We start from the raw sequence: 27,989 nt of genomic DNA, 5'->3' as shown, positions 1-27,989 counted from the left end.
AAGCAGAAAACCAACAAAATAAAAACTTTAAAGGCAAATTGAAGAATGAATAAAACCTACATTTAAATAAAACCAAAAAATTCTAGAAAATATTAGGGAAGATGTTTATCAAAAACAATACTGAAAAATTTCATTATTCACCACTTTACAGGACATTCATTTAAAAGTTCAGTAGATAAGAAGTACAAGAGTCCCAGGGACAAATTCTAGTCCCGATGAAATCCACAGCAAAATCCCTTAGACTTCAGTGGGGCCAGGATTTGTTCATAGGCATCAAGTACTGTACAACTGATTTACAGAGCTGGCTTATCTAAAAACAAATACCACACAGTTACAATAAAGGTGAATCACTTTCTCTTTCAAAGTTGTAGTCTGAAGCTGATTTTCTATAAGACATTCTCATCCACACATCACTTACTATTTAAAGATCCACTGACAAAGCAAAGCTTGAACACAATTTTTCAATCTCTGAGCATTGTGTTTGCAGGTGGAGTTTATCCAGATTTCTCTGGAAGCACTTTCCCTCTTTATGGCTTTCTCCCCTTTCCCCAAATACTACCTCCACTGGGGCGGTTTCATTATTCATACTGCATTTATTTTGTAATAAAAACTTGGCTTTCCCTAGTCACAAATAAGACAGTAAACAGGCAAAGGGCAAGATTCTCTACGTTAAATCAATGCATGTCTACGTAAACAAAAGTCCTAGAACAAATATGGATGACTGCCACTTTTTGCTTTCCATGAAGCATTACAAGTGACAACATAGAATTGTTTCTGGTTTTTCAGTCCAAATATCAAAGATAAAAATGTTTTAAATATAAGTGAAAAATAAAAATACTACAAAACTACTCCCAGGAATGACTGGGGAAATTTAAAACAAATAGAAAAAAATAGAGCTCTATTTATTCAATATTACTCCTCTGTTTAGTTATGAATATAGGGGAGGAAGAAATAAATGCTATTACAGACACACCATTTTTCCTTCCATAAATACAATGCAAGTCTGTATCATCATCATGCAAATTCAAATTGCATCTCTGAGTCCTGACCCATCATATTGATAATGGAAAGAAACTGATACCTACACAAAAGGTAACGGGGGGATCTGTTCAGCGTTTATAGGGAAGCATTAAAGAAAAAAGCTGAAAGATTTTTTATTTTTTTTAAGTTGGGAAAGATCAGAGCAAATGACTCCTCTTCAAATCCTATTCACAGCTTGGGGAGATAACCCCTTCTCATGTTCCCAGGCTGCTCTGACCTCCTTCCTGGTGAATGAAAGCTGCCAGGAGGCTTCTCAGCTCATTGCCATCAGGTGCTGGATCCCAACTGCCAAGTAAGGTGATGTGCCAGATGTGGGCAGGCAAAGTATCTGGAACTGCTTGCAGAAAGCACACTCAATTAAAAAAAAGTCATCTGGATTGAGTCCCTGGAATGACTCATCTTGGTGGAAACAGGACTAAAAAGATATGAAGAAGAAGAGGCATAGGACCAGAGGGAGAACTAATGACGCAAATGTAATCAGCGTGGGGGGAAGCCTCCTCTGTGGGTACCTCCGCGGCCCCCTCTGAATCCACCCCTTTCACCCCGGAAATTAGTTCTATTCCTCTCTCTGCCTCTCTCTCCCCGGCCAGCTGAAGTCCCGCCTCTTCCTCCTCCCCTAGGAGCTCCACCTCCTCGGTCCGACTTGGATTTTGGAGGTGGTGATTTAGGTCGAAGTCGCTCAATCTCTTCTGTACAACCAGTCAGATCTGAATTTGGAGCCGTGAAGTAGGAGGCATAGGTTTCTGCATTAAAGTTGCTGTTTGTGAGGGTGGGTCCCACAGTCAACCAGCCTAAAGAAAAACAGAAGATAAAAAGTTAGCAAGAGCAGCAAACTGAATTTTATGCTTTAAGGACAGACTCGTTTTTTCTTAACATCTTCATGTGGATGTTGGATAAAGCTCTGAGTTGATAGCAATGTTTTCTGAAAAACAGTTTTGTTAGGTCTATAAGAAGCCAACAGTGAACCCTTCTAAAAAAAGAAGTCTGCACGGAAAAGTTCCCAACTTATGGAAATGTGAATATTTCAGTTTGAAATTTACACTGGGTTGAGTGACAAGGCAGGTGAAGGAATATCTTTTATTAGACCATGTTCTACTGGTGAGAGAGACAAGCTTTCAAGATCCACAGAGCTCTTCTCTTTCATCAACAGAAACTGATCCAAAAAAAGATATGACCTCACACAAGTTGTCTCTCTCCTACCCTGGGACAAACACAGCTACAGCAACACTACGAACAACTTGGTTGAGCAGGCATGTATGTGAATGCATAGTCCTTAAATTGACTAATTTACTTAAGAATCAAAATACCACTCAGGGAAAATGAAGTTACCAGAAAGATATTCAGGTTTAAGTCTGTACTGTACCTCATGACACTATGAGCTATATAAGTGGTCCAGTACTTCACCCACTGAAGAGAATTCCTGGAAACTGAACTTCCAGTTATATATCACTTACTAATGAGAAAGACAGGGTTTAGTGGACTGAGTGCTAGCAACAAGGAACAAATTAAAATCCAGGCTCTAATACTAACTTCCTGACCTTTGCCAGGGTCAACTAAAACTTTGCATCACTCCCCCCAGGTCCCAATTTTAAAATAGGGAATAAAAATACTGGGTTAGGTTTACATCCATCAGTGTTGTGAGGATTTGTTAGAAGTTGTTTGCAAAGCAGTCTGAAGATGAAAAACGCTACTTAAGTGCTAATCATCACTGGCGAGCAAAAGTGTGCTCTGCCAATTTTTGCCATTGCCTGAACTAACAAAAGAGAGGGGCCACTGTTATTCTACTGAGCTATATATATTGTAAATAAGCATACAATACAGTTCCAAAGAACATGAGGGCCCGTCACTAGCTTAAAATACAGAAGCAGCCCAGTAGGTGACTAGAACATGAGATTAACGAAGTTATGTGAATCTCTGCAGTACAGTCAAAAGAAGCCTCAAGGATGCAATGTTCTCTCTCCCTCAAAGACATGTAAAACTAAATTAAGACCGAGAACACCATCTAGAGAACAGTGGAAGGCTGACTAGATATAACAGAAGCCGGTTAGTAATAGATGTAACTTGCTACTGAAGAAGCCAGGCTACACATTTGGGAGTGTACTGTTTGCAGTTGTACCATTCTCCTTCCCATCCCAGATGGACTAATTTTGTTTTTATAATAAAAGCAAGCCTTAGCTCTTACAAATCGCAAGGCATAACATGTCTGCATAGTGTAATGCACTTCCCTAGTTTAGTGAAAACTAGTTACTCCCATTTACTACAACACATTGTTTTAATAAGAAAGCTACTTAAAGAGTCCATAGAAATTGAGACCGCAGCTTTGGAAGTTCCCTCGCAAATATGCATTTTCTTTTTAATAAATGTGTTACCATGCTGAACAAGTTGTTTAATATCCAAAGCTCAGACTAATGGGATACACAATCATAGCACAGTCATTAACCAGGGGATAACATTCAGTGAGAGTAACAGCCGGAGTCAGCTGATCTTAACTATCTTACGAATGGTAACCATTCCTCTGGCAACTACAATGCTTTTTTAAAACCAAATCCAGTTAGACTGCCAAAATCCACTTTTTATAAGGTTAAAATAGCATCTACTAGTGTTGCAAAACTTGGTAACAAGTGGGCATGAGAACAAATTCTATTCTAAGTCAACACGTTTTTCCTAGTGAAACTGCATTTCATTCAGGAAAGCAATGAAGGGAAGGGCCCACGACAGAGGAAATGTGCAACATTTTAGACTGAAAGTAACCTCAAAAGGTCTGATGCATGCACTGGTAACTTCTAGACTAGGCATGCAGTGGCTGTTGTAGTTTTAGACTTGGAGCCAATACAGGGAAGTGTCAAATTGCTGGCAATGCCATTCAAGCTCACATGGCTAACCAAGGTAAAATAGTTTTCAGGAAAGAAGCCACACACAGGTCATGATTCTGACAAGGTGTAAAAGGCCATCATAGCAATCGAAGTATTTTATCTGACATTAGCTCAGCAATAATGAGGAAGAATACTTATAGCTGGCGAGGACGTTGATGTATGTTAAAAGAAAGGCATCCCTCTCCCTCTAAAAGCAACAGCTGCCACAGACTTTCCAGATTCAGCTGCTTTTTAGTGATTGCTTGGTTGGTGATGTGGGAGGAAATATTTTCTTAATTTACTTGAAATCTATCACCTGGCCTGGGACACATCTGTCTAAAAAGCTCTTTAGGATATTCACACAGATGAGAATTTACAACCAGCAGTGAGTGTTATTTTCTACCTTGCACATGATAAAGACATTCACATTCCAAAGCTGCTATGGAGTTTGGTCTTCTATTTCTTTTTTAAAATGAAGTCTGACAACAGAGGAACGACATATCAAAATGGCTTTAAAAGGTATAAAGTGTTTTGGAACAGTTTAAGCACAGACACATTATACTAATAAGTTTGTACAAAAAAGCTTGTAAACCTGGAGTTATGGCATTTTGTTCATTTTTAAAAGTAGACACAAATATCTGTACATTTTTAAAAGACAACTTACTAGTAAGCAGTGCTAAGCTGGATTCTTGGTCTGTCGCTGTACCCCTCACCGGTAGCCACATAAGCAGCAGCAGAAGTTATAACCCTAGAAACAGAATAACCTCCATACACCACTCCAGCAAGGAGGGGAAGGTACATCCCTTTCTTTGTGTGTATACTGTTCCATCTATAGATACACACCCTAATCTGCACTTGCAAGTGCCTCTTCTATTCTGATCAGTAGTGGGGGGGGGGGAAGGAGGGGGGGACAGTAGCCCACGACTAATACTAGGGTACAATTCCTATGCTTCTTCACTGCTGGCAGAGTTCCCCAAATATGGCAAGTGGTGGAATGATTCCCCACTTTCCCCGCCACCTCCCCACAGCCTGCACTCTCCACAATCACCAGAGTGGAAATTTTGTTTGCAAGGTGGAAGTCTTCTGACCAATAGATCCTATGTCCTCCCGCTGGATGAGCTCCATGTTGGAATCACCACCACAAAATTTACTGTTGGCCACATGGCTTCTTTCAGTCAGATAAGGATTACTGAAATCCCTTTTATTGGACTCTTTAAGGTTAACATGATGTCTGTGACTAGTACAAACCTCGGCAATATAAATGTACATTGATACAAAATAGAATTTAGTCTAATGTTTTCTTTCTGACCTCATGAAATTCCATCTTATATGGAAGTTATCAAGGGAAGGGACAATCAGATTAAGTGAACTTTCACTTATTTCATAAAATAAATAGAACATCTACCTGGTCGGATTGTACTATCCCTTCCAAAAAGATGAAGGCGTCTTCTTCCAAGGCAGAAGTGTTCAATGATGTGAAAAATCTCTACAGGTTTTTCTATGTTGCCAATCTCAGGCTCTTCAGTGATAATTAAGTCAATATCAACATTAGCATGGATGAAGTCACCATCTGTACTACGGCGGACTGTTCCTTTAATACCCATAAGGCAGTGTTCCTACACAGAACAAAAAAAAATTATGGAGGGTGTCTCATCCTGAAAGATTCTAAAGCCCATTACAAACCATATATGTACAATGCAATCATCTCTGGATTTTGGGAACTGAATAGTGCACAGCACAATAAAAAGTGTAGAAAATGTTCTAGCAAAGCCACATGGCAAACTCCTATCTTTATGATAATCAGATAGGACTGACCCAATATGAACTGTTTTTAAGGTCTTATCCAAAACAATGGAACAAACAGAAAAGGTACCAAAAACCCTTCTAAAACAATGAGAAAAGAGATCCTAATTTAAAGAGTTTCTGATTGTGGTCCCTTTTCTCAAAGTCACACAGTGCTGCAAATCAAATTATTCATGGTCTGAAAGAGGAATTTATTATGGACTCTAAAACTGTTTCAGATTACTACTAAAAGGGCATAATCATGAAGAGGTCTAAGGTAGAAAAGAGTCCTTAAACAGATTTCCTGAATCCAGTACAGTGCAAGCTGGTGCTACAAACAGTACAGAGTCAGACAGCTCAATGCTGTTTCTCCTTCATTTTATTATGCATTGGCACAAACATTATATTAAATCATGATGTTAAGGTAACCTGTGAAAAGAAGATTCCATAATTTTTCTCCTTTATGGCCATGAAAGGATCAAACAATAGAAATGAGAGTAACAGCCAGTCCTTTACAGATTTCTTTTCATAGTATGCCTTTTACAAAGCTGGTCTCCATCCACCAATTCCTTCCTATAGCCACCATAGTATACAAAAAAATAAAACCAGCGTAAAGTGATTAGTGCAGTTTGAATCAAAGAACAGTATAATGCTTGAATTAAATGAAACAAGCACTGTGTTTCTTTTCCTTCTATAACATAGTAGGAAGTGACCAACAGAGGATCTACAAATGGGGAACCTCCTTACTGGATATGAAAGGAAATGAGGGCTGTGCATATTAATGTCAGAGTTCTGTTTCTGGGAGTACTACATTCCAATGAGAAATTTTCCTCAGATCATAAAACAATGATTTACTAAGCATCACCAGATGGTTCTCAAAAATTGCAGACAGTGTATAATCATTTCCAGATTTTTGGCAGAAGGGCTAGAGGTTAGAGAGCGACTGCAAAGAAGCAAAGAAAAAAGTGATCTATCCAACATACTGAGCTTAGTGACAGCACTTACATTTTAGGTTTTTACCATTTCTCAGACAAATATTCAAGTAGAATAGGATGGAGCACAGAAAATCCCTAGGCAAATCACCCATCATGCCAAGTTTGATAAACCTGGTGGTTACCAGCATATCAGTGAAAAACAATCTTTCTAACATAGGGAATACGGTTTATAAATGCCTCAGGTATACATTACATTTAAGTAATATCTCTCAATGGCGGTTGTATCAACTTCTTGTCTTAAGTTTTGACACTTGATACTGTATAGAAATACTATCAGTGAATATTCCCTTCTTCACATTTGACAGAGAATATGAACTTGGCCATCTGACAGATCAGAATAAAATTGGCTCCAATTTCCCCACATATTCTTGTTATATAACCAATTCTGACACCAACCTTGATACCAAATTCATGTATACACAACAGTACACAGGCAAATTCTCAGTTACCAGCATCAACAACCTAACTCCTTTGACAAAACATGAACCTTATCTATCTCCAATGTACATAAAACCTTATTTTTATTCATGAAAAAGTTGTAAAACATCTGGCCTTTAACCACCATACACAATAAATATACATCCACACCTACCCATATTTACGTTAGAAAAGCATATAAAGGACTGGTCCAAATCCCATTTAAGTCAAAGAAGTAACAGTTGGATCACAACTAAAATAGTAACAACCATTGAGATTCTGCTTAATGATCTAAGCATATCAATTGGTGATCAGGTTAGTGAAATTTTAAATTGTTATAAGCCAGGCATTGAGAGACAGCTCCCTGTATTCACTAATACAAATGTGTTCCGATTACTATGTTAAATGAAATATCCTAAAACAGTTCCTAACGACTGTGGCCTATTTATGATTACCACTACGACTCTCACATAATACGTTGTTACGCTTTCTAACCTACAACCTACTCTTACTACACTACTCATTCAAATATGCATCTAATTTAGTCTACATCATCAAGTAAATATTTAATTTGAACCAAAGTTCATCGTGCATCCATATGCAGTGAAAAGCCTCTTCCTTGTAGGACACTGGGAGATGGCTGTTATACAGCTGTAGTCCTTAAGGTCATGTTCTTTAAAAAAGTAGAAGAGGATGCCTGTGTTTGTTTTCCAACAGCATTTTTACTGTCAAAGTTAGATTAATAATGTGCCTTTACAGTGCCCATGTCAATTTATAACTTCAAGCTTTAAATGTTTAAATAAACATCTTTAAATAAATAAATACTCAAGTTCTGTAGTCAAACTAAGTAATTTAATCAAAAGCTGCTATTCCCAAAAAACCTGTTGCCATTCTGATTTGGAAGGAGGTTTGTTTCTAAGCAACTGGTGTGCTCCAGAATTAAATAAATCAATCAGTTTCTATACAGGACTAATCTAAATCCCAGCCCAATTTCCATCTGTCATTTGAGCAAGTAATGAGGGGAAACATTTGTGAAGCCAGCATTTGCTCATGTAACGTGTATCATTTACATTTCAATAGTGGTTTTTAAAATCTGACAACCTAAAAGTCAAAAACAATCAACTCTACCAACAGGTAGGCACAATGAAAACAATAGAAAATTGTACACAGCTTTCATCTTCCTGCAGGTTGATAAATGGGAAAGCATTTCTACGATTCCCTTTCCTGTCTATCAACATTTCAACGAGACTTGAATGAATAAGAACATTCAGAAAATCAAAAGAACTTCCTAAAGCAACATTAGATGTGGATGATGACTGTATATTTAATCAAATTGAGTAAAGAATCTAGAATTGATGAAAAATTAATTACCCATTCTGTGAAAAACAATCTATGCAAGAAAGTAAAAAATCTAAAATCCTAGCACCTATTTTTCTGAAACTACAGAGACCACCAATTGCCATAGAGCACCTGATGTTTTTTTAGATCAACTGAGGAGGGAGGAGAAAAATTCAGGCAGAGCTGTACCTTTGTTCTTTGGAAAACAGCTTTAGGGTCCAGAGTCTTGGTCTTTCCAGGATTGTTTTTATTGGTTTTAATCCAACAAATATCTTCACATCGTCTGTAACCCCACTTGCGTAGACACTAAAATATTTAAACAAGAATAGTCACAAAGATAAAAGATGCTTGTATTATATCAAATACTGGAACAATGTATTTAAGAATTAAGATTGACTTAGTAAGAGGTCATAGGTTTGTCTTCTGTGCTTGTTTGAAGGAGGGGTCAATCATCAACATATGAAACACTTATCTCCACACTTTAATTTTAACCATGTTCTGAAATCAAGTTTCCAAACATTGTTTGCATTCATACCATCTCATGTGTCTACATCACCCTTTTCTGGAAGTGTCACACCATCTCACTCTGTTTGGTGCAGCTCCTATGGAGCACTTGGGTAGCTGGATACTGGCGTTTTTATCTCTGTGACAATGACTTTGCTCAGAGCAGGTCTAAACAATGCAGTGGTGAAAATGCGGGCAGCTGTTTTAGTTCCATCTAAAGTAATGCTCCCACTGTTGCTACCACTGGTACAGCTGCATTGGTAGTTCAACAGTGGGAGACTGCACAAAAACAAATGTGAACAAGGACACAATGTTTACAAGTGCTATAATAGCTCTCTTTAAAAACTGTTACAAACCTCCTTTGGAGGCAGGAATTGGTGGAGACTAATGCCCAGTGTCTGCTAGCACAGACTGAAAAAAACCCTCTACTCTGAAACTGTGCTGGCTATTTATCACGTTTGAAAACTACTCAACTTACATAGTTTTGCTTCAATGTGACCAGAATCAATTTTGCAGCAAAAGTTATTCAGTGAGCCTGTATCAAAAGAACTTAAGTAAAATGTACTATATAGAAAGAAATTAATGGCTATATACTGCCCTTCATTTGAATACAGAACATTTCATTGGCCTGAACCTCTCCCCCCTTCAGCACAACAAACAAATACAGCCACTCTGTTCAGCTAAATAAGCTACACTGTAAGAGAGATGAAAGAGATTTTAAAGCTCAAAAACATTTCTACAGGGAACAGGATAAAAAATCTGACACAATAAATAAGAGTACACCTGAATTTAGGGTAACTACATATATATAGATATGATATATACAGATCTATATATAGATATATAGATATAAAAATTACTGCATAACAATAAAATAGTCATGCTCTAACTTTATACAGCTCACTAAAAACATCATTAAGAGCCTAAACTCAACCTGTTTAAAAAAAATAAGAAGTCTAACACGTAAGGGTTTCTCGAAATTATGATATGACAACACTGGTGCCAGCCTGACAACGTTCACTGAAAAGCACACATTCTGCTAGGATTTGTTTGGATTTCTGTACAGACAGTGATGTAATCACCTAGAATAAGGCATCCTACTCCCACAGCAGCCATGAACAAATGAGAGATAAAACAGTAAGGCAGCTCTTTGGAGACCACAGATGTATTCATCCTCAGATATCTACAGCTACCCATAAGGAAAATAAGTGTCTAAAGGATTAATGCTGGATTAATTTCCCCTCTGCATCTCTCACAGTAACAAAAAGCCCGTCAACATTTAAAACTGAGGAGTCTATGCACAGAGAAGAGATCATCATAGCGTTCTTGAGTAAATATTTATTTTGTCTCAGCCTAGGTTTAGTTTAAAATATGTTCTTACCACTCTGCCAAGATCCAGACCCTCCCCTGAGCCACACCACAGAAAGACAAAAGACCTTAGGGATGCAATCTCTTCAATTTCCAGTTTCATAATCTACAAAAACAGAAAGGAACAAAATGTTAAATGCTTTCTGAATTAAGATTTTGTTTAATATATGTAGTATGGTCACAGATTATATCAGGAACAATATTTACATGCCTAACATTGCCACCGCAACCTTAAGAATACATATTACTAGTGTTAATCTAGACCCTCATTCTCTTCACTGGTGCCCTTTCAATACATTTGCTGGAGAATGGATTTTAAGTTATTTTACTAGTACCCAATCAGTGCCATCCATTCCCACATGTTCTGTTACTCTTCACGCTGACCTGGGCCATATATAGCAATCAGAACACTTTAGAACAGTGGTCCCCAAAGTGTGGGGCGCACCCCCCCCAAGGGAGGCCACAAAAACATTGGGGGGGAGGGGACAGGGGAGGGGGGCGTATGCAGCAAGCCCAGGCCAGCCCTCATGGGGGCACCCAGCCCCACTCCAACCCCATCTCTGCCATGCCCCAGCTTCACTCCTGCACCCAACCCCAGTTCTGCCCCCAGCCTCAGCACCCGGCCTCAGCTCCATTCCTGGCCCCAGACCCAACCCCAGCCTTGGCCGCCTTACTCCTGTCCATGCCCTCCCCTCTCTTCACCTAGAGCCACAGCCCCATGGGGAGTGGGGCAGTGCGACCGTGAAAAGTTTTGGAACCACTGTTTTAGAATGGAAGTAGGAGAATGGTCAGCACTACTCAATTAAAATGAATGCACTACCACTGCTTCAGCCACTTTTGGAAACATTAATACTTGTTGGCCATAGTGATAAGTATGCAACTTTAAATAAATCAAATCTACACAGAAGAGAATATTATGGATTTAAAGTCCAAAAAGTATCTATAGCCAATATACAGTTTTCTTGAAAACATGAGATTATCTTAGTCTCATCTCATTAGCAGTTTAAACCCAGAAATACTCAGCTAAGACTTGTGACCAGTTTTAGATAAAGTGAAGCAAATACATAGTCATTTATATGAGAGGCATTCCTTTCATTTCCAGGTTTAAATAGAAAAAAATATCAAGATCGAGGCTCAAAAACAAGAGTAACATTTAGAGTGAAACAACTTCAGGTTAAATGACTAACGGATGCATGCAGGTTGAAGGGATTATCTGTAACTTGCTAATACATCAAACCAAGTCTCATTTACTGCAATGGCAAAAAAAAAAAAAAAATGCAACAGGAACTACTGCAAGATAAAATAGTGAAACTTATAACAAGTTGCTCTCCTTGTACACTTTGTTTTTTCTTCTAGATTATTTGATGTGTTATGTTTCTCAACTGCTTCAATGTTTTTCTTGATGAATCCTAATATTGAAGTCTATTATCATGGGTATGGTATGACTGTTTCAAACTCATTCATTACAGTTGGATGCAAGTTTGCTTCTCCATTACTAGTTGCTTCTCCGTTATTTTTGCCTTTCATGTGTGCCCATTGAACATCTCCACATGTAGATTGGTCTGTGGCTCTTTGTCTGAACGGAAGCCATAGCTGTGGTCTTAAGTCATGACAAACAACTTGAGATGGCCATGGGTGTGTAAAATTAAATGACAACACACTGGGGTAACAGAACTAAGTCCCAAGACCCCATCTGTTTTCCTTGGGAGGTTAACATATGGGATAACTGAGGGAAAATTATATAGTTCAGAGCTAATTGAGATTAGAACAAAGTGATTTTCTTCTTCATTATGTTGGAGTGGAGGTCATTTTAAAAGTGTATTTTATGTCTAATTTTCCTAGTGCTAACATAGGCAGAGTACATACATTTAAATAAAATAAATACTACAGTAAACATGACCTGAAAAGGGGAAAAAAACTGGATTTATATAATTTTTTGCTTCTTTATGATATATGAAGTCTGGAAAGTTTTATCAAGGAGCTTCCTTCTTTGTTTTTTACATTAGAAACTCTGTTCTTGTCTATCTTGGAAAAGTCTATGGAGACTTGACATTTAGTAAAAATGACATAAGAGAAACAACAATTAAGGGGAAGAATTTTTAATCAAACTTTTCAGAATTATAGTGGGCTTTGGTTGTCTTCTGTTAATACCTGTTTAACTCCAATACATAATGAACACTTGGGAGAAAGGATGTCTGTTAAAGATTCAATTATTGCACCTGTTCAATTAAGGAGCAAGTGATCCTCATACACATCTGAGACCTCCTCAAGAAGTTATCCAGCAAAGCCAAGAAAGACGAGACTGGCTATTCCTAAGATTTCTAAGATTAAAAACAAGCAGCAAAAATGAAGGGTTTTTTGGATGTGGGGATTGTTTTAAAAATCCTTTCAGGCCTTCTTTATACATTATGATGGGCCAAAAAAGGACATAAGCCTAGTTCTGAAGAAATCCTTTGAGAGTCACCTTTAACAATTTAAGTGTGTAAATACAAATACACACACACACACACACACACACACACCCCCCTCTTAGTTTTTGCAAGAACCCATTTTTCTCACACAAATCCTATGTAAAAATGCTGTACACCGAAATCTACACTTCAATCTATTTTATAAGGTATTTACAAAGACTTTTTGCACAGTAAGAAAAAAAGCTTACATCATCCCAAGTCCAGCATTTTTCATTGGCCGTGATGCCAGTCTCTCTGTAGTATTCTTCCAATGGAGGCTCCAAAAGAATCACATCAAATTTGGACTTTAGTTCTCTAATGTCAAAGGCTTCCAAGTCCGCTTGTAAATACCTATTTAAAGAGATAATAAACTATGACAAATTGCTTGGACAAAGTAGAACTGCAGTTCCCAAATTCCCACAGAGCTCTTGCTGGGGATCAGTGGAAAGATTTGTCTCCTCTTGGTTTCTAGGGGCTACAATGCATTAAATACATGTAAAAACATATTAAAGTTACCTTGAACATAAGTAAGTGCTGTAGTGACTACACAGATGTTGTGGAATAACGAACAGGAAAGTAGACGATCCCAAAAAGTGGTCTACACCATTACACTATGAAAGTCCAATATAACTAAACTAATGATACTTTCAAAGAGGAGTCCTTTTAAGACACAGCAATAAGAATTCAGAGATAGCGAGTAAGGAAAAGGGCTAGACAACCGTCCACACATGATCTGGTACAGCATCAAGGTACAATCATTTACATGGAACGTTTTTGACAAATATCTCCATTTAAGAAAGAAAAACCAGTTGCTGCTCAGCTATGATTATATATACTATTCTCCCCCCCCCCCAAATCAAAGTGACAAATGGCAATGTTAAAATATATAGTTTCTATCTGCACTATATGAATCCTATATATATGGAGGGCAATTTGCATTCCCAATATGTAGAATGTGTTTTAAAACACTATTAGAAACTTTGCTTTTAGCAAGCTATTTCTGGGACTCAAATGTGCAGATTTAATACTTGTCCCATTTCCTGCTCATGTATAGCCTATCCTCCTCACCAGTTGCTAATTACTGTTCTATCTCTGTGAAAAAATTAATTCTACAATATTGAGAGACTTGCTAGGTTTGATTTATGGAAGAATATTCCTCCTGGCCAGATCTAGGAAGTTTTGGTTGATCTATTTAGGGAATGGCAGTTGGATTTTACCCATTTTTTTAATAGCGAGATAAAGAGTGATGGCAAGCAAAATGCTACCATAATCTTAGAACACCATGATCATTTTATTCTTTATTAGCCAACAATTAAGGTTAACATGTGTACCACCCTCACTCAGGGTTAACACCCACTGAGAGGAAAGTGGTACTTCATACTTCTCGGTTCTTATTTTGAAAAGAAACTGATTTCAATCAAGCTAATTGGATAAATAAGGAGTACAGAAAATTACTCTTTCTGGATACAGACTAAAGCCAGTACTATAATGTATCGGTCCACATGCATGAGGTTCAAGCATATGGGTAGAAAAATAGCATATTTTAAAATACAGCTGAAATTCTGTAGGAACAGGGAGAAAAACAAAGAAATTTAACAAGGCAAGCCACCTCAAGCCAGTCTCTTGCTTCTCTTATTGTAAAGTAGAGCTAGATACCAATGTGGTAGCTACTATGCACGTGTGGAAAAGATACTTGTGAGAACAGCATTTTCAAAATATTTAGGCCACTGAACCTTAAATAAAATGTCAAATTTTCTTAAAACAAGGTTTTCTTGTGGTTTGAAATTACATTGTTCTAGGTCAAGCTTTTTCATATATATTTCTCCTTTTTGGCTGCCAGATGTATGTTTACATCTGAATGAGGCTGAAAGCACAGTCTACAAAAGATATTTTACAGGCTTCATGACCCATCATGCTCTGGTAAGAAAATCTAATTTATATACAGACATCAATTAAACGCTAAATTAAATTATCCAAAATAAAATGGTTGCATTCTATTGAGGATTCTGTGATTTAATTTAGATTCACAAACCAGAAATAGAAAGTGTAAATCTTAAACAGGTGCTGAAAGATAAAAAGATTTGTGGCACAGACAGCCAACATTAAGAGAGTCTGGAGAGCAGAAACCAGTTTCTAACAAAAACACTTACATGGGGGGAGTGTTAGATTTAGATATTAGTTCGTCCTTTAGTCTGATGAGCTCTCTAAGTTTGGGATATTCTTCAAACCTGTCTGCTAAACCTGAGGAAAATAAGAAAATTTGTTAATTTTCAATCTGTTCTGTGAGAATGAAATCTATACAGACAGCCAGTAGACAATCCCAACAAGTATCCTGAAGTAGAGCCAGATATTTTAGTAACCATATTTTATTTAAAAAAAAAAAAAAAAACAACCTGTTCAGGTTACCCCAGTACTTTATAAAAGCCTGCTATCCTCAGTCATCCATGCCCAAAGTTACTGAATATTCCAGTGCACTGAACTTCTCTACAGTAATAAAGTATAGAAATATTAGAAAAGATTATGAACGATACCTTGTCCAAAAGTCTCCAAATTTTTCTAGAAGCCCATGATTCACTTTTGCTCAAATTAATTTGGGCAAAAGACATACAGTGGAGTTGTTTTATGTTTTTTTCTGTAATTTTAGTTTAAGTTTATTAAGTATACTAAAGCAGGGTGGATACAAACATTTTGTGGTAACAAATATATATTACTGTTTCCAGAACAACTGTTTGACCTTTAAAGACCACTTTTAATAGGCAACTGACTGTGGCTGGTCCCTTAGGCAGTCACTTAAGCCAGGTTTAATTGTAACTGTAACACTACCATACACGCATACACAAAAGTTTTAATTTCTTAATTACTTAGACTTAATTTTAAAAACCTGTATCAGAGAGGCATAATTTTGGCTCTGATATGTGTAAGACAGAGACCTTGTTATACTCTTAGCATTTAAACACTGGCTGTGAGCACTGCTCCCTATAAACCCCCTACAACCAAAAAAAAAAAAAAAAAAGTTAAATGGAAGTATTTTTGTAAATCCTAGTAGTACCCTAAATAGGAGAAAACAAAAAGATTGTCATGTAGTTCCCTCCCCCAAAGAAATATTAGCTCAACTTCATAAGTGACCTGCAAAGCTTTTCTTTCTTAAATTTGTCCACTTTGTCAGCTTATGAGACTTGGAAACCATAAAGATTCACTTGTACTTTATTTTTTTTTTAATCAAAATTCTTGTCCTGATTATTTTAATTAAGAATAGTGGCTATGGCCCCTGCCTCCAATTTCATGGAAAAACTGGTGTCAGAGATTCTTAAGCTCCACCACAGCTGACATTACAGCTATTTGTATCCAATGAAATGCAAATAGTATCTTTTTTCCCCCCTCTCACATACATATTTTATTTACACATTGCATTAAAACAGTTATGTTTTTAGTTACAGCTGCTACTTTGTTGCCTCCCAGCACATTGTGTGTGGGAAGTGGAAAAGCCAAAAATCTCAGACAGTAGGAACTCAAACCAGCGGAAGGCAAAGGGGTATTTCCAAAAGATGATCTTCAAGGATGAATAAGAGTCTATTTAAAAATTTAAAAAGTGATGGATACTAAAATAAAAATAAAGCAGGTTCTATCGCATCAGGAGATAAATTGATCTTGCAAGAGAAGGAATCAATGAAAATGAACTGGTGCTGACAAGGCACCCTGTAACTTTCAACAGAGATATATCAAAAAGCTATTGTCAGAATTGCATCTAAAATACAGTTTGGGTCTACATACATGTTTAATATTCAGTTAGTAACTATGATCAGCTAACAGTGCATCACACCTACCAGCTGCCTCGTATGGCACACAACTGTCTTCCTGTAACTGGTTTAACATATTTGTTTCAGAAACAGGACACCACAGTCATGTCCATGTAATCAGTTTGGCCAGCCCGCCTTCCTCCCAGCTCTGCAGGCAGAAGAACACCCCAGAGTGTATTGCCTCAAATGCTATTGTGTGCATATCCTCTGGGCCCTCAATTCCCAGCTAGCACTATGAATACCTGCCTAGAGTTGATTAGAAGGATTGTCCAATGATTAGGGCAGTAGCCAAGGAACTGGGAGAACCAGGGTCAAAATATAATCTTTTTCCAAATAAATCTGTGCAAAGTGAAATCTGAATTTAATACAAAATATCAGACTTATTACAGTCTCTTAAAACATTAAAATAAAAAATAAATATGATGAATCCAAGAGCCTCCATCAAAAGCTTTGAGTCAAAGGCTGCTTTTCTATATAAAAAAACACAGGGAAAACATCTAACTATGACTCAGTAGGTCATGTATTGTATTAAGGGCTTGATCCCATGGTGGGAACCAGGGGCTATGCTACTGGGTGCAAGAGACTGGCAAAGTCATCACAGGCATTCAGACCCAGCTACTGACTCCTGGAGACATCATGTACCTCACCAGGATCATCCACTGAGCCCACCTGTGTTGTCTCATTGTCCTATTTTATACCTTCTCCCTACCTGAGCTCTGACTGGTTCAGTTCTTAAATTATGAATATTTATGACTCCACCCATCATGGAAACTTACTCTCCTGCTCATGAAAAAACACTGATCTTCCCAGTAACTACCAGACCTTGCTTCTGGATGGTTCTGGGCACTTCCAGTAAATAGTCTTGTTCTGTCTCCTTGCATGTATACACAAAGATACAAATAAACAGAAATCCATTAATTTCTCAACTAACTCCTTCTCTGTTGCTAAACAAATAAAATACTGCAATTCAAAAGGCACGATTGTTACAGCAGCAGAAACTTTGGGTTGTTGTTAGTTCTTTTATTTTTCTGGGGGAAAAGGGTAGAGTAGTTAAGTACCAGAGGAGAAGGAGCAGAGTGCAACCAGAAAAGAGAAACACTCGGATCAACACAGAGCACTATGGGGGAAAAAGGGACAATATTCCTTCAGAGAGTACAGTCTCATGTTGTTTTCAACACCTGGAAACTGGAGGGGGAAAAAACTGCTATGGCTGCAGGTCAGATTTGGGAATATTTTCAAGAAATTCCCTGTACCTCTGGGTAAAAAAAGGAGCATGTGCCAAATGCAAACAGTGGAACAAAGAGATGCAAACCCTGGTTGTCAGAATGAAATGTTATGAAAAATCCTCCTCAGAAGGCAATGCCTTTGAAAACGATGATGTGGACATGTCTGAACAATCTGGATCAATCTGGTTAACTAACAATCTGGTTAGTAAACTTATTTTTGCACCATTCTTATGGACAGCCCACCATGTCTTACCATACGAGTAAATAATTTAGACTGTCATAAATTTGTTTACAGAGTAGATTACCTCTTTATGAATCAAAATATAACTGGCATGTTAGTTTATTGTGGAAGTATTTATCAAATACATTTTTATTGTTGCTCCTGGACTTCTCAAACAATTTTTTATTGGTCAGTATAATCAAACATCCTAGGTGAAGATTTCCTGTTTAAAAGTAAAATTTTATAAGGCACTTATGAATTTTAAAACTTAAAAAAAAATGGTTTTTTTACAGCTGTTTGGTATGTTCCTAGAGATAAGGGTTTGAGTAGATTTGGGTAATCCTTATAATTTATTATATTCCCTATAAAACTCTGTTTAAAATAAATCATATGATTTAAACACAAATACAAACAGCTGCAGTAGGAAGGATCTTCCATTTACAATTTCTTTTAAAGCAATGCACTGAGTAAAGCTCTGAGTGATTGACTTGATTTTACCATTTTGTTTCAGGATCCAGCTTAGACATAGGATTTATGAATGTCCATCATCTCCAATACCATTAACTGCAGAGCCATCTGGCTGATACCAGCAGCAATGCTGCAAATGAACATACGTCAGGCAGAACCATACCTGCATCAAAAAAGACTTTCTTCATCATCCAGTAAAATCATGGATGAGTTCATAATCAGGACTGACAGATTCCAGAAAGTTTCCATAGATGAAAAGACTGCTTTGTTAATTTCTGCATCGAATTTTCCTTTTCATCTTGCTCAGAACAAACATTTCATTGACATGGTTCAATCATTACAATCAGGCTACACGCCACTCTACAAAGTAGACGTTGCTGTAAGGTTTGTGCATACACTGTATGAGAAAAACTGACAGGAAATTCATTAATCTGAGTCTCGATGGATGAACCAATTTACAGAGTGATCCAGTAATACGTTGTGTGAAACAGAAGATGGGGTTGTCTATCTTACAAAAACAACTAATACATCAGGAAATACCCATACAGAATAATACATAGAAGTAGCAGTAAAAGCTATAACAAACTATGAACAAAAATGCAAGCGTCAAGTACATAGCTTTGTCACAGACAATGCTGCAAATGTAGCAAGTCAAGAAGAAATCTAGAAGATAATGAAGGGAACCTGAAACTTTTACCATATGGAGGTAGAGCTCATTTGGTGCATTTAGCCAAAGACTTATGCCCAACTCTAGGAATAAAGGAAAGTGTTGCTGAAATTGCAAATTCTTCCCTAACAACCACTTTGCTTCAGCTTCACTGATGAGAGCAGGAGGATCCAAACCAACTGTCCCCCAAATGTACAATGATATTCAATGGTTGACTGTTTTGAGCTATTTATTTAGAACTGGCCTATTCTGATGACAATTTGTGAAGAAAGTTGTGACAAAACAGATGGCACTATCAGTCAAAATAGTCAACATCAGACTAAAGAGAAATGTGGAAGATATGTTGAAAATACTGAAAGCTTGGACAAACTGCAGAAAGATTGTTTCTGTATTGCTGATGCTGTTGAAATTCAGAAAGAACTTTGAAAACAGACATACCCAAAAACAACCCACAAGCAGTAAAAAAGAGGATAGATCAAGCACTCATTCCACCTAATTTTCTTGCCAATATTCTCAACCCAAAGTATGAAGATAGATGCCTAGCTGCTGAAGATGCAGCTGCTATGACACGGGAATCACCACCAATCATAATAAATTTCAGGCCTAGAGGTGAATCATTCAAGCAGTACATGTTTGCTGATGGTGTTTTAAAGAAAGTCACACTACTGAACTGGTGGATGTCACTAGCTAGCACCTGGAAGCAGAGTTTGTTGAAATAAGTGCTAAATCAACTTTGACAGCAGTGACCTCTTCTGCAGGCACAGAAAGAATATTTTCTTCCTTCAAAGCTGAGAAATCAACTGGGAATTGAAAAAGCAAGAAAATTTCTCTTTCTTCCAGTCTATGAATAAAAACAAAGAGGGAGTGGAGGAGATCTACTGGTTTTAGAAGTTTGAAGGACAGCCTAAGTAACTTAGGAGGCTATTGTCTCATTTTCAAGAGACTTAAGCAAGTAGGAACTTTCACTTAGGCATATCTGAAAAATGTCCCAGGTTGATCTAAATAATCAGTTTAATTCATTGACTACAGTTAATCCCGCTGTTCCTTTATAAATCATTTAGTTGTAAACGTGAAACATATTTTAATAAGTGTATATGTCCAAAATATCAAAGGTTGTTTTAATATAAAATAAATTTTATATGCTGCTTTGTGTGTTTGTTTAAATTCCAGTTACCATCCTAATGCAGCTTGACACAAATCATGAGCAAAAAGTTAAATTACCAATGACCAATATATCATTCATGATTTTCTAACACACTGAAAATGTACCATTAATAAGAATCTAAAAATATTAAGCAATAAAATTGCTTAAATAAATGTTCATAGTCATAGTGTACCCTCCTAGGTAGCAAAAAGATGCATCAAATCTTGAGTAAAGGCTCTGTTTAGCTGTAAATCAACATGTTTTAATGTAGCAACCAGTGAGAATAGATTTTCTTTAGAAAATAACTCAAGTGCAAATGGAAAAGTTGATTAAAATCAAAGTAGTAAAGCAAGACTTTTCATTTGGTGATTTAAATCACCTTGATTTGAAATCAATCCACCCTGTACCAAAGACTGAGAGACAGTCAGATATTCTAACTGTGATGTGCACATCTACTAATGTGATATATGCCATCATGTGCCAGCAATGCCCCTCTGCCACGTACATTGGTCAAACTGGACAGTCTCTACGTAAAAGAATAAATGGACATAAATTAGACGTCAAGAATTATAACATTAAAAAAAACCAGTCAGAGAACACTTCAATCTCTTTGGTCACTCAATTACAGACCTAAACGTGGCAATTCTTCAACAAAAAAACTTCAAAAACAGACTCCAAGGAGAGACTGCTGAATTGGAATTAATTTGCAAACTGGATACAATTAACTTAGGCTTGAATAAAGACTGGGAATGGATGTGTCATTCCACAAAGTAAAACTATTTCCCCATGTTTATTCCCTCCTGCCCCGTTCCTCAGATGTTCTTGTCAACTGCTGGAAATGGCCCACCTTGATTATCACTACAAAAGGTCGTCTCCCATCCCGTTCCCGTTCCCCCTGCTGGTAATAGCTCACCTTACCTGATCTCTCTCCTTACAGTGTGTATGGTAACACCCATTGTTTCTTGTTCTTTATGTATATAAATCTCCCCACTGTATTTTCCACTGAATGCATCCGATGAAGTGAGCTGTAGCTCACGTAAGCTTATGCTCAATTAAATTTGTTAGTCTCTAAGGTGCCACAGGTAATACTTTTCTTTTTGTGGATACAGACTAACACGGCCACTACTCTGAACTCTGAATATAGATATACCTGACTCAGAATATGCAGATTTTCTTAGGAGTGATAATCAGAGCTCTCAAGATGAATATCCTGTTTATCCTGGAAAGCTGTTTGTTATCTAAAACCTCTTATTTCAATACCTTATGCCAAAAGATTTTTTTGAAGTGTTCAAAAGACTGTGATAGTATGTTTATACTGAGGAGGCACCCAGATGCCATGACTAAGATGTGCTAAGAGCTGTACAAACACACAATCCCTTCTCTGAATATCTTACAGTCTTATAATTGGTTCACAGTGAGATAAAATATTTCAGAGATTTTTTTTTAAACTACGTTGCCATGAGACATCCATGTTGGAGGACAGGACCAAAGGATGTTATTTTAATTTTACAAACTCAAAACACAGAGCCAGTTAGCACTTACATAGCACTTTTCAAACAGTTGAGTAAATTCACCATTGGCCTGAACATGTGAAACTACATTGACTTAAATAGTTATGCTCTTCTAGATTAGTAGGCTAAATTCACTGCTAATGAATTCTCAGAACTAACTTATTTTGCAAAGTATTATTTTCCCATTTTATATGGAATGCACAGATGTAAAATGAGTTCTCTGGGGCAGCACAGTGAAACCAACTGCTAAACCAAGATTAGAAAACTGTCCATGGGACCTAGGGACAGTTGATCAGTCCACTAGACCAGAGATTCTCTACCTTTGTTTTCCTGCTATAAAACTCCAGGGTCCAGTTGTGGGGGCAGAGACTTTGACTTCCATTGGGGTGCGGGGGAGCGAGGGTTAGCGGGGCTCAGGCCAGCTGCGCACAGTGGAGTCCAGGGAGGGACCACCACCTTCAACCCAACTCACCTCAGGAGGCCACCCAGACTGTCTGTGTTGGGGGGCAACCAAAAATTACAACTCAAAGCGGGGACTTAGTCCCACGGGGGCGGCACCGAGGCTTTGGGATTCAGTCCCATGATTCCTGGCTTCAGCCTCGCCTGAGCTCCAGGACGTGGAGATCCAGGTTTCAGCCATGGGGCCCTGCAGCCCCCCTGAAACAGCTCACAGACCCCTGGTTGAAAGCCACTGCACTACACCACACTGGAACATGAAATTCACCAGTTAAAAATCTTTTAAAACTAAATAGTTTAAAATAAAGCGGGCAATAGCATTTTCCTACCTCTATAACACTGATACTGACAAAAACCAAGTCCCAGGTAATTTTATAAATGGAAGAACAGAGAGACACTTCCATTCCCTTTCTTATTTTCAATACCAAAAAAGACAGCATGCCCAAATACAAACAATTACAGTTTAGGGCGGGAGAAGGAGGGGTCAGGAAGAAGAGCAAGAGGTGAAGCTACATTACAGCAAACAGTGAGAAACTTTCTTAGTTAATTGTTTGGGCTATTCTGACATACCCACATCTCTGATAAAGTTCTGCGGCCTGTGTCCTGTATCCACAAAGTGTTGACAATAATCATTGTGAGGATTTAAGCTCTGGGTTCCCTATAGAAAAAAGGAACAAAAAGGGGGAGAGATGATTCAGGTCATGCACATTTCCAACTGATTTTACATACCACATGGCAAAAACTTTCTAGCTTACAAAATACTGTTCTGCCCCTTCCTCAACATATCATTCAACATCAGTGTTTCTCAAACTTTTGTACTGGTGACCGCTTTCACATAGCAAGCCTCTGAGTGCGACCCCCCCCTTATAAATTAAAAACACTTTTTTATATATTTAACACCATTATAAATGCTAGACGCAAAGTGAGGTTTGGGGTGGAGGCTGACAGTTCGCGACTCCCCATTTAAGAACCTCGCAACCCCCAGTTTGAGAACCACTGTTCTACACTGTAAAGATTCCGCAATACACAAGTTACATATTCTTCTAAATTTTAGCCACTGGCATGGGTTCACTGATACCATGGCTCGTTGAAAACCTGAAACAGGCGAAAAATAGAACAGGCTGATAACATGCACTTGTGTGTCAGACACTGGCCAAGTGATTCATGAATAATTTAAAGGCCAAGTGTTAATTTCATGTTATCCATAAAGACCCTTCATTAACCTCACATTCAGAGGCATAAGTTCATCCCATAAAATATCTCAAACCGCTTCAGTTGCTGAGACAGCTTAATGCAACCACATGATGGGAGAGCAATGATTGCAAGGCGCAAAAGGGGATTACCTTCAGAAAGGTACTGGAATCTTTGTAAATCTCTTCTTCATAGGGCAAGTTCTCTTCATCCTGATGCAGCTCTACTTCATCCTTTGGAATAAAGCAGATTTTATATGCATGTAGGCACATGCTGTTTCTCTCCTCATTATGACTCCGCTTCTTAATGAAGGAAGAAGTGGGCTGTCTATGAATATAAGCCTCCTGCAACAGTAGATCATGAATGTTTCCAATGCCAGTTTTGGAAAAGAAATATAACTGACATGTTGCCAAAAAGGGCACTCTTTCTCTCATTACTATGCAGCTCGGGTTACCAACAAGGCCTTGAAAATAAGTAAGCATGTATAAAGCACCATAAATATATGTGGCGCTTTACACAACACAAAATCAGATATGCACTATCCTGAAGAGTTTACACTCCCTTTTTATATATACCGACTAAAGTATTTTTTTGTGCAGGGGAAACCAGAAAGCCTTAGTAATTAAGACCCCCTCTTGTGAGTTACTGCCAATGTTTTAATGGGTCACCACAGCCCATCATTCAAGCCAACACTTAACTCCTTCTCCCCAACCATATCTTCAAAAAATACCTAACTAACAAACAACTCAAAGCTTTTACAAAAAGGGTGACTGGCTAACTGCTACCGTTAAAAAACTACAAGAAATTTCCTTTCCCTGTAAAGGTAATCATCATGTATGTATGCTCAAGACTACAAAACTAGAAGGATGCCAATCTGGTACATTCACAATCTAAAGTACAACAGTGTCCCGAGCAAGTGCTGATTGGTTTCTACAGCAATACAAATCGTAAAATAGGCTACAGCAGCTAGTAGCAAGTAGAAGTAGCATGTGATCTATCAACAGTTCACAGAACACAATTTGAGAAATGCCAATATAAAAGTACCTCTCTATTCCTTAAGCCTAGCAGTTAAATAATTCTTTTTAAATGGCACAGAGGAGAGAAAATATCAGTGCTACATACAGGATTTCACGACAACTCCTGAGAAACACAAAAAAAACTGATTTTGTACTCAAAAAAGTACAAGTTGCTCTTTATTTACTTTTACTTCAGTAATGTTAACATGGCAACTAGACATTAATGAATTATCTACATTACTAGCTAAGGCTCTTCTATCTTAAGCAACAGGATTTCAGTATCAGAAATTCCCAAGTGTCTGGGTGGGGCAATGATTTAGTGCACTACTTCTCATGTCTGAAAACCTGGGCTCAACCTTGCTTTAGATAACACAATGAGCTTTTTAGTCTCCATTATCCACTTGACAGATTTTTGTCTGTATAACAAAACCACAACATACTTAGGCATTATTAGCCACCTACGCTCACTATAGCTCTGGAATTAGAAGAATACTAAGAGTGTTGCAGGTCCAGACTGCAGTGAGAGATAAGCAGTAAAACCTGAATCAGTACTATGTCTCTTGTTTTCATAAACCTGACAAATCAATCTATAACTGTTTATTAGTGTTATCCCAAGGGGCATATTCAGTCTAGTGCAGGTGTTCCCAAACTTGGTTCACAGTTTGGTCCTGGTAGGCCACGAGACGCTTTGTTTACCTGACGTCTGCAGGGACAGCCTCTCACAGCTCCCAATGGCTGCAGTTCGCCGTTCCCAGCCAATGGGAACTGTGGGAAGCGGTGGCCCGCAAAATATACTGTACGTGTACTGCAAAATATTTATTCTTGGCCAGCAACTCATCTCCCATTTTGGTAATGCAACCTCTTTCTCCTTGGCCTCAACACATACATATCACAATTTCTTTTTATACAACATTACTAGTAACATGTTCCTAGCCAATTCCTATGACCACATCACACCTTTCTTTGAATCTGTCCACTGGTTTGCTCACCCTTCACCACCATACTCGTCTGTGCTATCAAGGCCGTCTCTAACTCTGCCCTTCCACATCTATTCAAACTTGTCTCTTCCAATACCGCCCATATTCTCACAGTAATCATCCCCATATTCCAACGACCTCCATGAGAAAATAATTAAGCTTTCAGGTGTTACTATGTACCAAGACTAGAACAGTGCACCACAACTGCATCCAAGGGGTTCTCCTCATCACCTAAACTTCCTCGCTAGCTCAAAGACGACCCATGGAAGACACTTAATCATTAAATATATATGTTAAACAGCCCTACATGACAGGTTTCAGAGTAGCAGCCGTGTTAATCTGTATCCGCAAAAAGTAAAGGAGGACTTGTGGCACCTTAAAGACTAACAAATTTATTTGAGCATAAGCTTTGAATGCATCCAATGAAGTGAGCTGTAGCTCACGAAAGCTTATGCTCAAATAAGTTTGTTAGTCTCTAAGGTGCCACAAGTCCTCCTTTTCTTTTAGCCCTACATGAGGCATATCAATACCATGAAATATAATCTAACAGTTTTAGTGACTGACTTCCTGAAATAAGTTTCCCACAAACTAATCTTTTATCATTCAGCACAGAAAGTTCACCACTTTAAAAAAAATCTGTTTCTTGGATTGTTATTTCACTGTCTTTTTAACCTTATATTCTTCAATTTCTTCTTCATCAGCCTCTCCCTCATCTGGATATTTCCGTTTTGCATTTGGTGCTGAAGTATCGTAAGAAGCCCTAAAAACATATAGAAAAGTCATAGATATAAAGCAATTTCTCTCTATTACATTAGAACATATTTCATAATCTGGGATTATCTGCAATGGGTGCATATTAGTTTCTGAATTGAATTTAAAAGCCTGGTTTTAATCTATAAAGCCTAAAATGGCTTGGGACCGCCTCTCTCATAATACCATACTGCCACAGCTTTGTGACAAAAGAACTCTTTTAAAGAGTTCTAACTTATTTTCTTAATTGCTTATATTGCTAGAACCTTAAAATAACACATTTACTTTGCAGTGTTTCAAACTGACCAGACCCTAATGGTCAGATTATCAGTTCAGTTGAAGCAGTGTAAATCCAGTAATCATTCCTATTGAAGTTAGAATTTCATTAGTGTAAATCTGGAGTAACTGAAATTAGTTTCTGTCTCCAAGGATTAGTTTGAAGATGGGGGCTAAATCCTGCTTGCCTTACTCAAACAAGCAGTCCATCACTTCAAAGGGATTTTTTCTGTGATTATGGTAAGCATGTTTTGGCTCTAATATTGTTAGAACTTGGTTGGCTAGGGTATTTCTTTTACTATTTCTGCGTTTATGTGTGTTGTACAGTTTTACCTTTTGTTTTTATAGTCCTCCAGGACTGGCTAACAACCACCTCAGTTCAACATCCAGTGTTGTACCAAGTGCTAGTTAAACAGATCTAACAAAGGCCTCTCTCCTAGTCAATTAAGAGCTGTTTTAAGGTTTCCCTTTGCAATCACAAGTGAAAGAATGGAGTTCTGTAAACACAGGAAAAGTAGGGACACTACTATGGCAAGGCTATTTTTAGAACAAAATCTCAGTAAGACAATAAGATTTATGAGCAGAGGCCTTTGATTGTGAAATATTTTTTAATTCTTCTTTTCTGAGGTGGACTAACATTTCTTTACTTTTGTTAACCTGGATGAAAAAAAATGCTTGTCTTATGAAACTGATCCTGCTCTTTTCTCCCCCTCTTTCAAAAAACGATAGGTTACATTGAGCAAAAACTGATTTTTAACAGAGAACTGCCTCAATACAGACCTGCAGGTTTCTCTCGTTTCAGCGATTTCCCTCTGATCATCTTTGCTGTTCAATACGGCACCAATACTATCCGCACTTTCAGCTCCCAACTGAAGGAAGGGCAATACACACACACACAGACACACATATTACATCCCAGCAAAAAGTAACAGCCACAACCACCTCAAACCCAGCCTAAGCCCGCTAGTTTCTGCACCGGGGATGCTCTGATCACTGACCCCTCGCTATGCAACAGTCACTCAGACACTGGCTCCTACCGCTACGTTCAACACAGGCTGCATTGGAGACCAGCAGCGCAGCAGCGTCGGGACGGGGCTGGGGGCACACGCGGGCACGGCCCGTGGCACGCTGCCTCCCCCGCGCCACTAGCGCTCTGGGCCCGCCGCCGCCGCCCTCGGGACCTAACCACCAGGAGCCAAAGGGGGGCGGGGAGGGGACCCACGGGGCAAACCCGCACCTGCCAGCGGAAGGCCTCGCGCGCCTGCCGCAGCTGTGTGGGCGGGGTCAGAGCAGCTGAGACACACAGCCCTCCGCGGCGGGCGCTGCTCTCCGGGAGTGCTCCGGCCCGGCCCCTGCGTTCCCTCGTGTCGAACCCGCTCCCCCCCCCCGCTACCTGCTGGGCCAGGAGCTGCCGGCGCAGTTTCTGTCGCTCCCTGATCTCCTGAAGCCGGCTGTTCATCGCCATGCAATCGAGGCGGGCTCGCCCCAGGCGCTTCTTTAAAACGTCATTTCCGCTTCCTGCCCTAACACCCCCAGAGACTCC

The 27,989-nt window shown here is 38.5% G+C and overlaps 1 protein-coding gene across 3 annotated transcripts; it reads right to left on the bottom strand.

The window, feature by feature from the left end:
* Positions 1-90: 90 nt before the first annotated feature.
* On the bottom strand, positions 91-27,989 carry METTL14 (methyltransferase 14, N6-adenosine-methyltransferase non-catalytic subunit). Of its 3 annotated transcripts, XR_013345914.1 has the most exons (12): positions 27,840-27,989; positions 27,227-27,315; positions 26,093-26,180; positions 23,580-23,771; positions 22,807-22,894; positions 14,898-14,988; positions 12,957-13,098; positions 10,311-10,403; positions 8,615-8,731; positions 5,299-5,509; positions 4,558-4,641; positions 1,700-1,832 (listed from the first exon to the last, which is right to left on the bottom strand). XR_013345914.1 is itself a non-coding variant. In XM_077815168.1 (11 exons), exons 1-11 carry the CDS (start codon positions 27,909-27,911, stop codon positions 1,519-1,521), a joined length of 1,386 nt encoding a protein of 461 aa, XP_077671294.1. In that variant the 5' UTR covers positions 27,912-27,989; the 3' UTR covers positions 91-1,518. The 3 variants fall into 3 exon arrangements, 2 of the variants coding, with proteins under 2 accessions (XP_077671294.1, XP_077671295.1); XM_077815168.1 differs by lacking the exon at positions 4,558-4,641 and having other exon boundaries at positions 91-1,832; positions 23,580-23,660; XM_077815169.1 differs by lacking the exon at positions 4,558-4,641 and having other exon boundaries at positions 91-1,832; positions 27,840-27,988.

Source organism: Eretmochelys imbricata, chromosome 4 (assembly GCF_965152235.1).
Source record: "Eretmochelys imbricata isolate rEreImb1 chromosome 4, rEreImb1.hap1, whole genome shotgun sequence".
NCBI classification, from domain to species: Eukaryota; Metazoa; Chordata; order Testudines; family Cheloniidae; genus Eretmochelys; species Eretmochelys imbricata.
The sequence above is the reverse complement of the archived record's forward strand: the minus strand, read 5'-3'. Positions and strand labels throughout refer to the sequence as shown.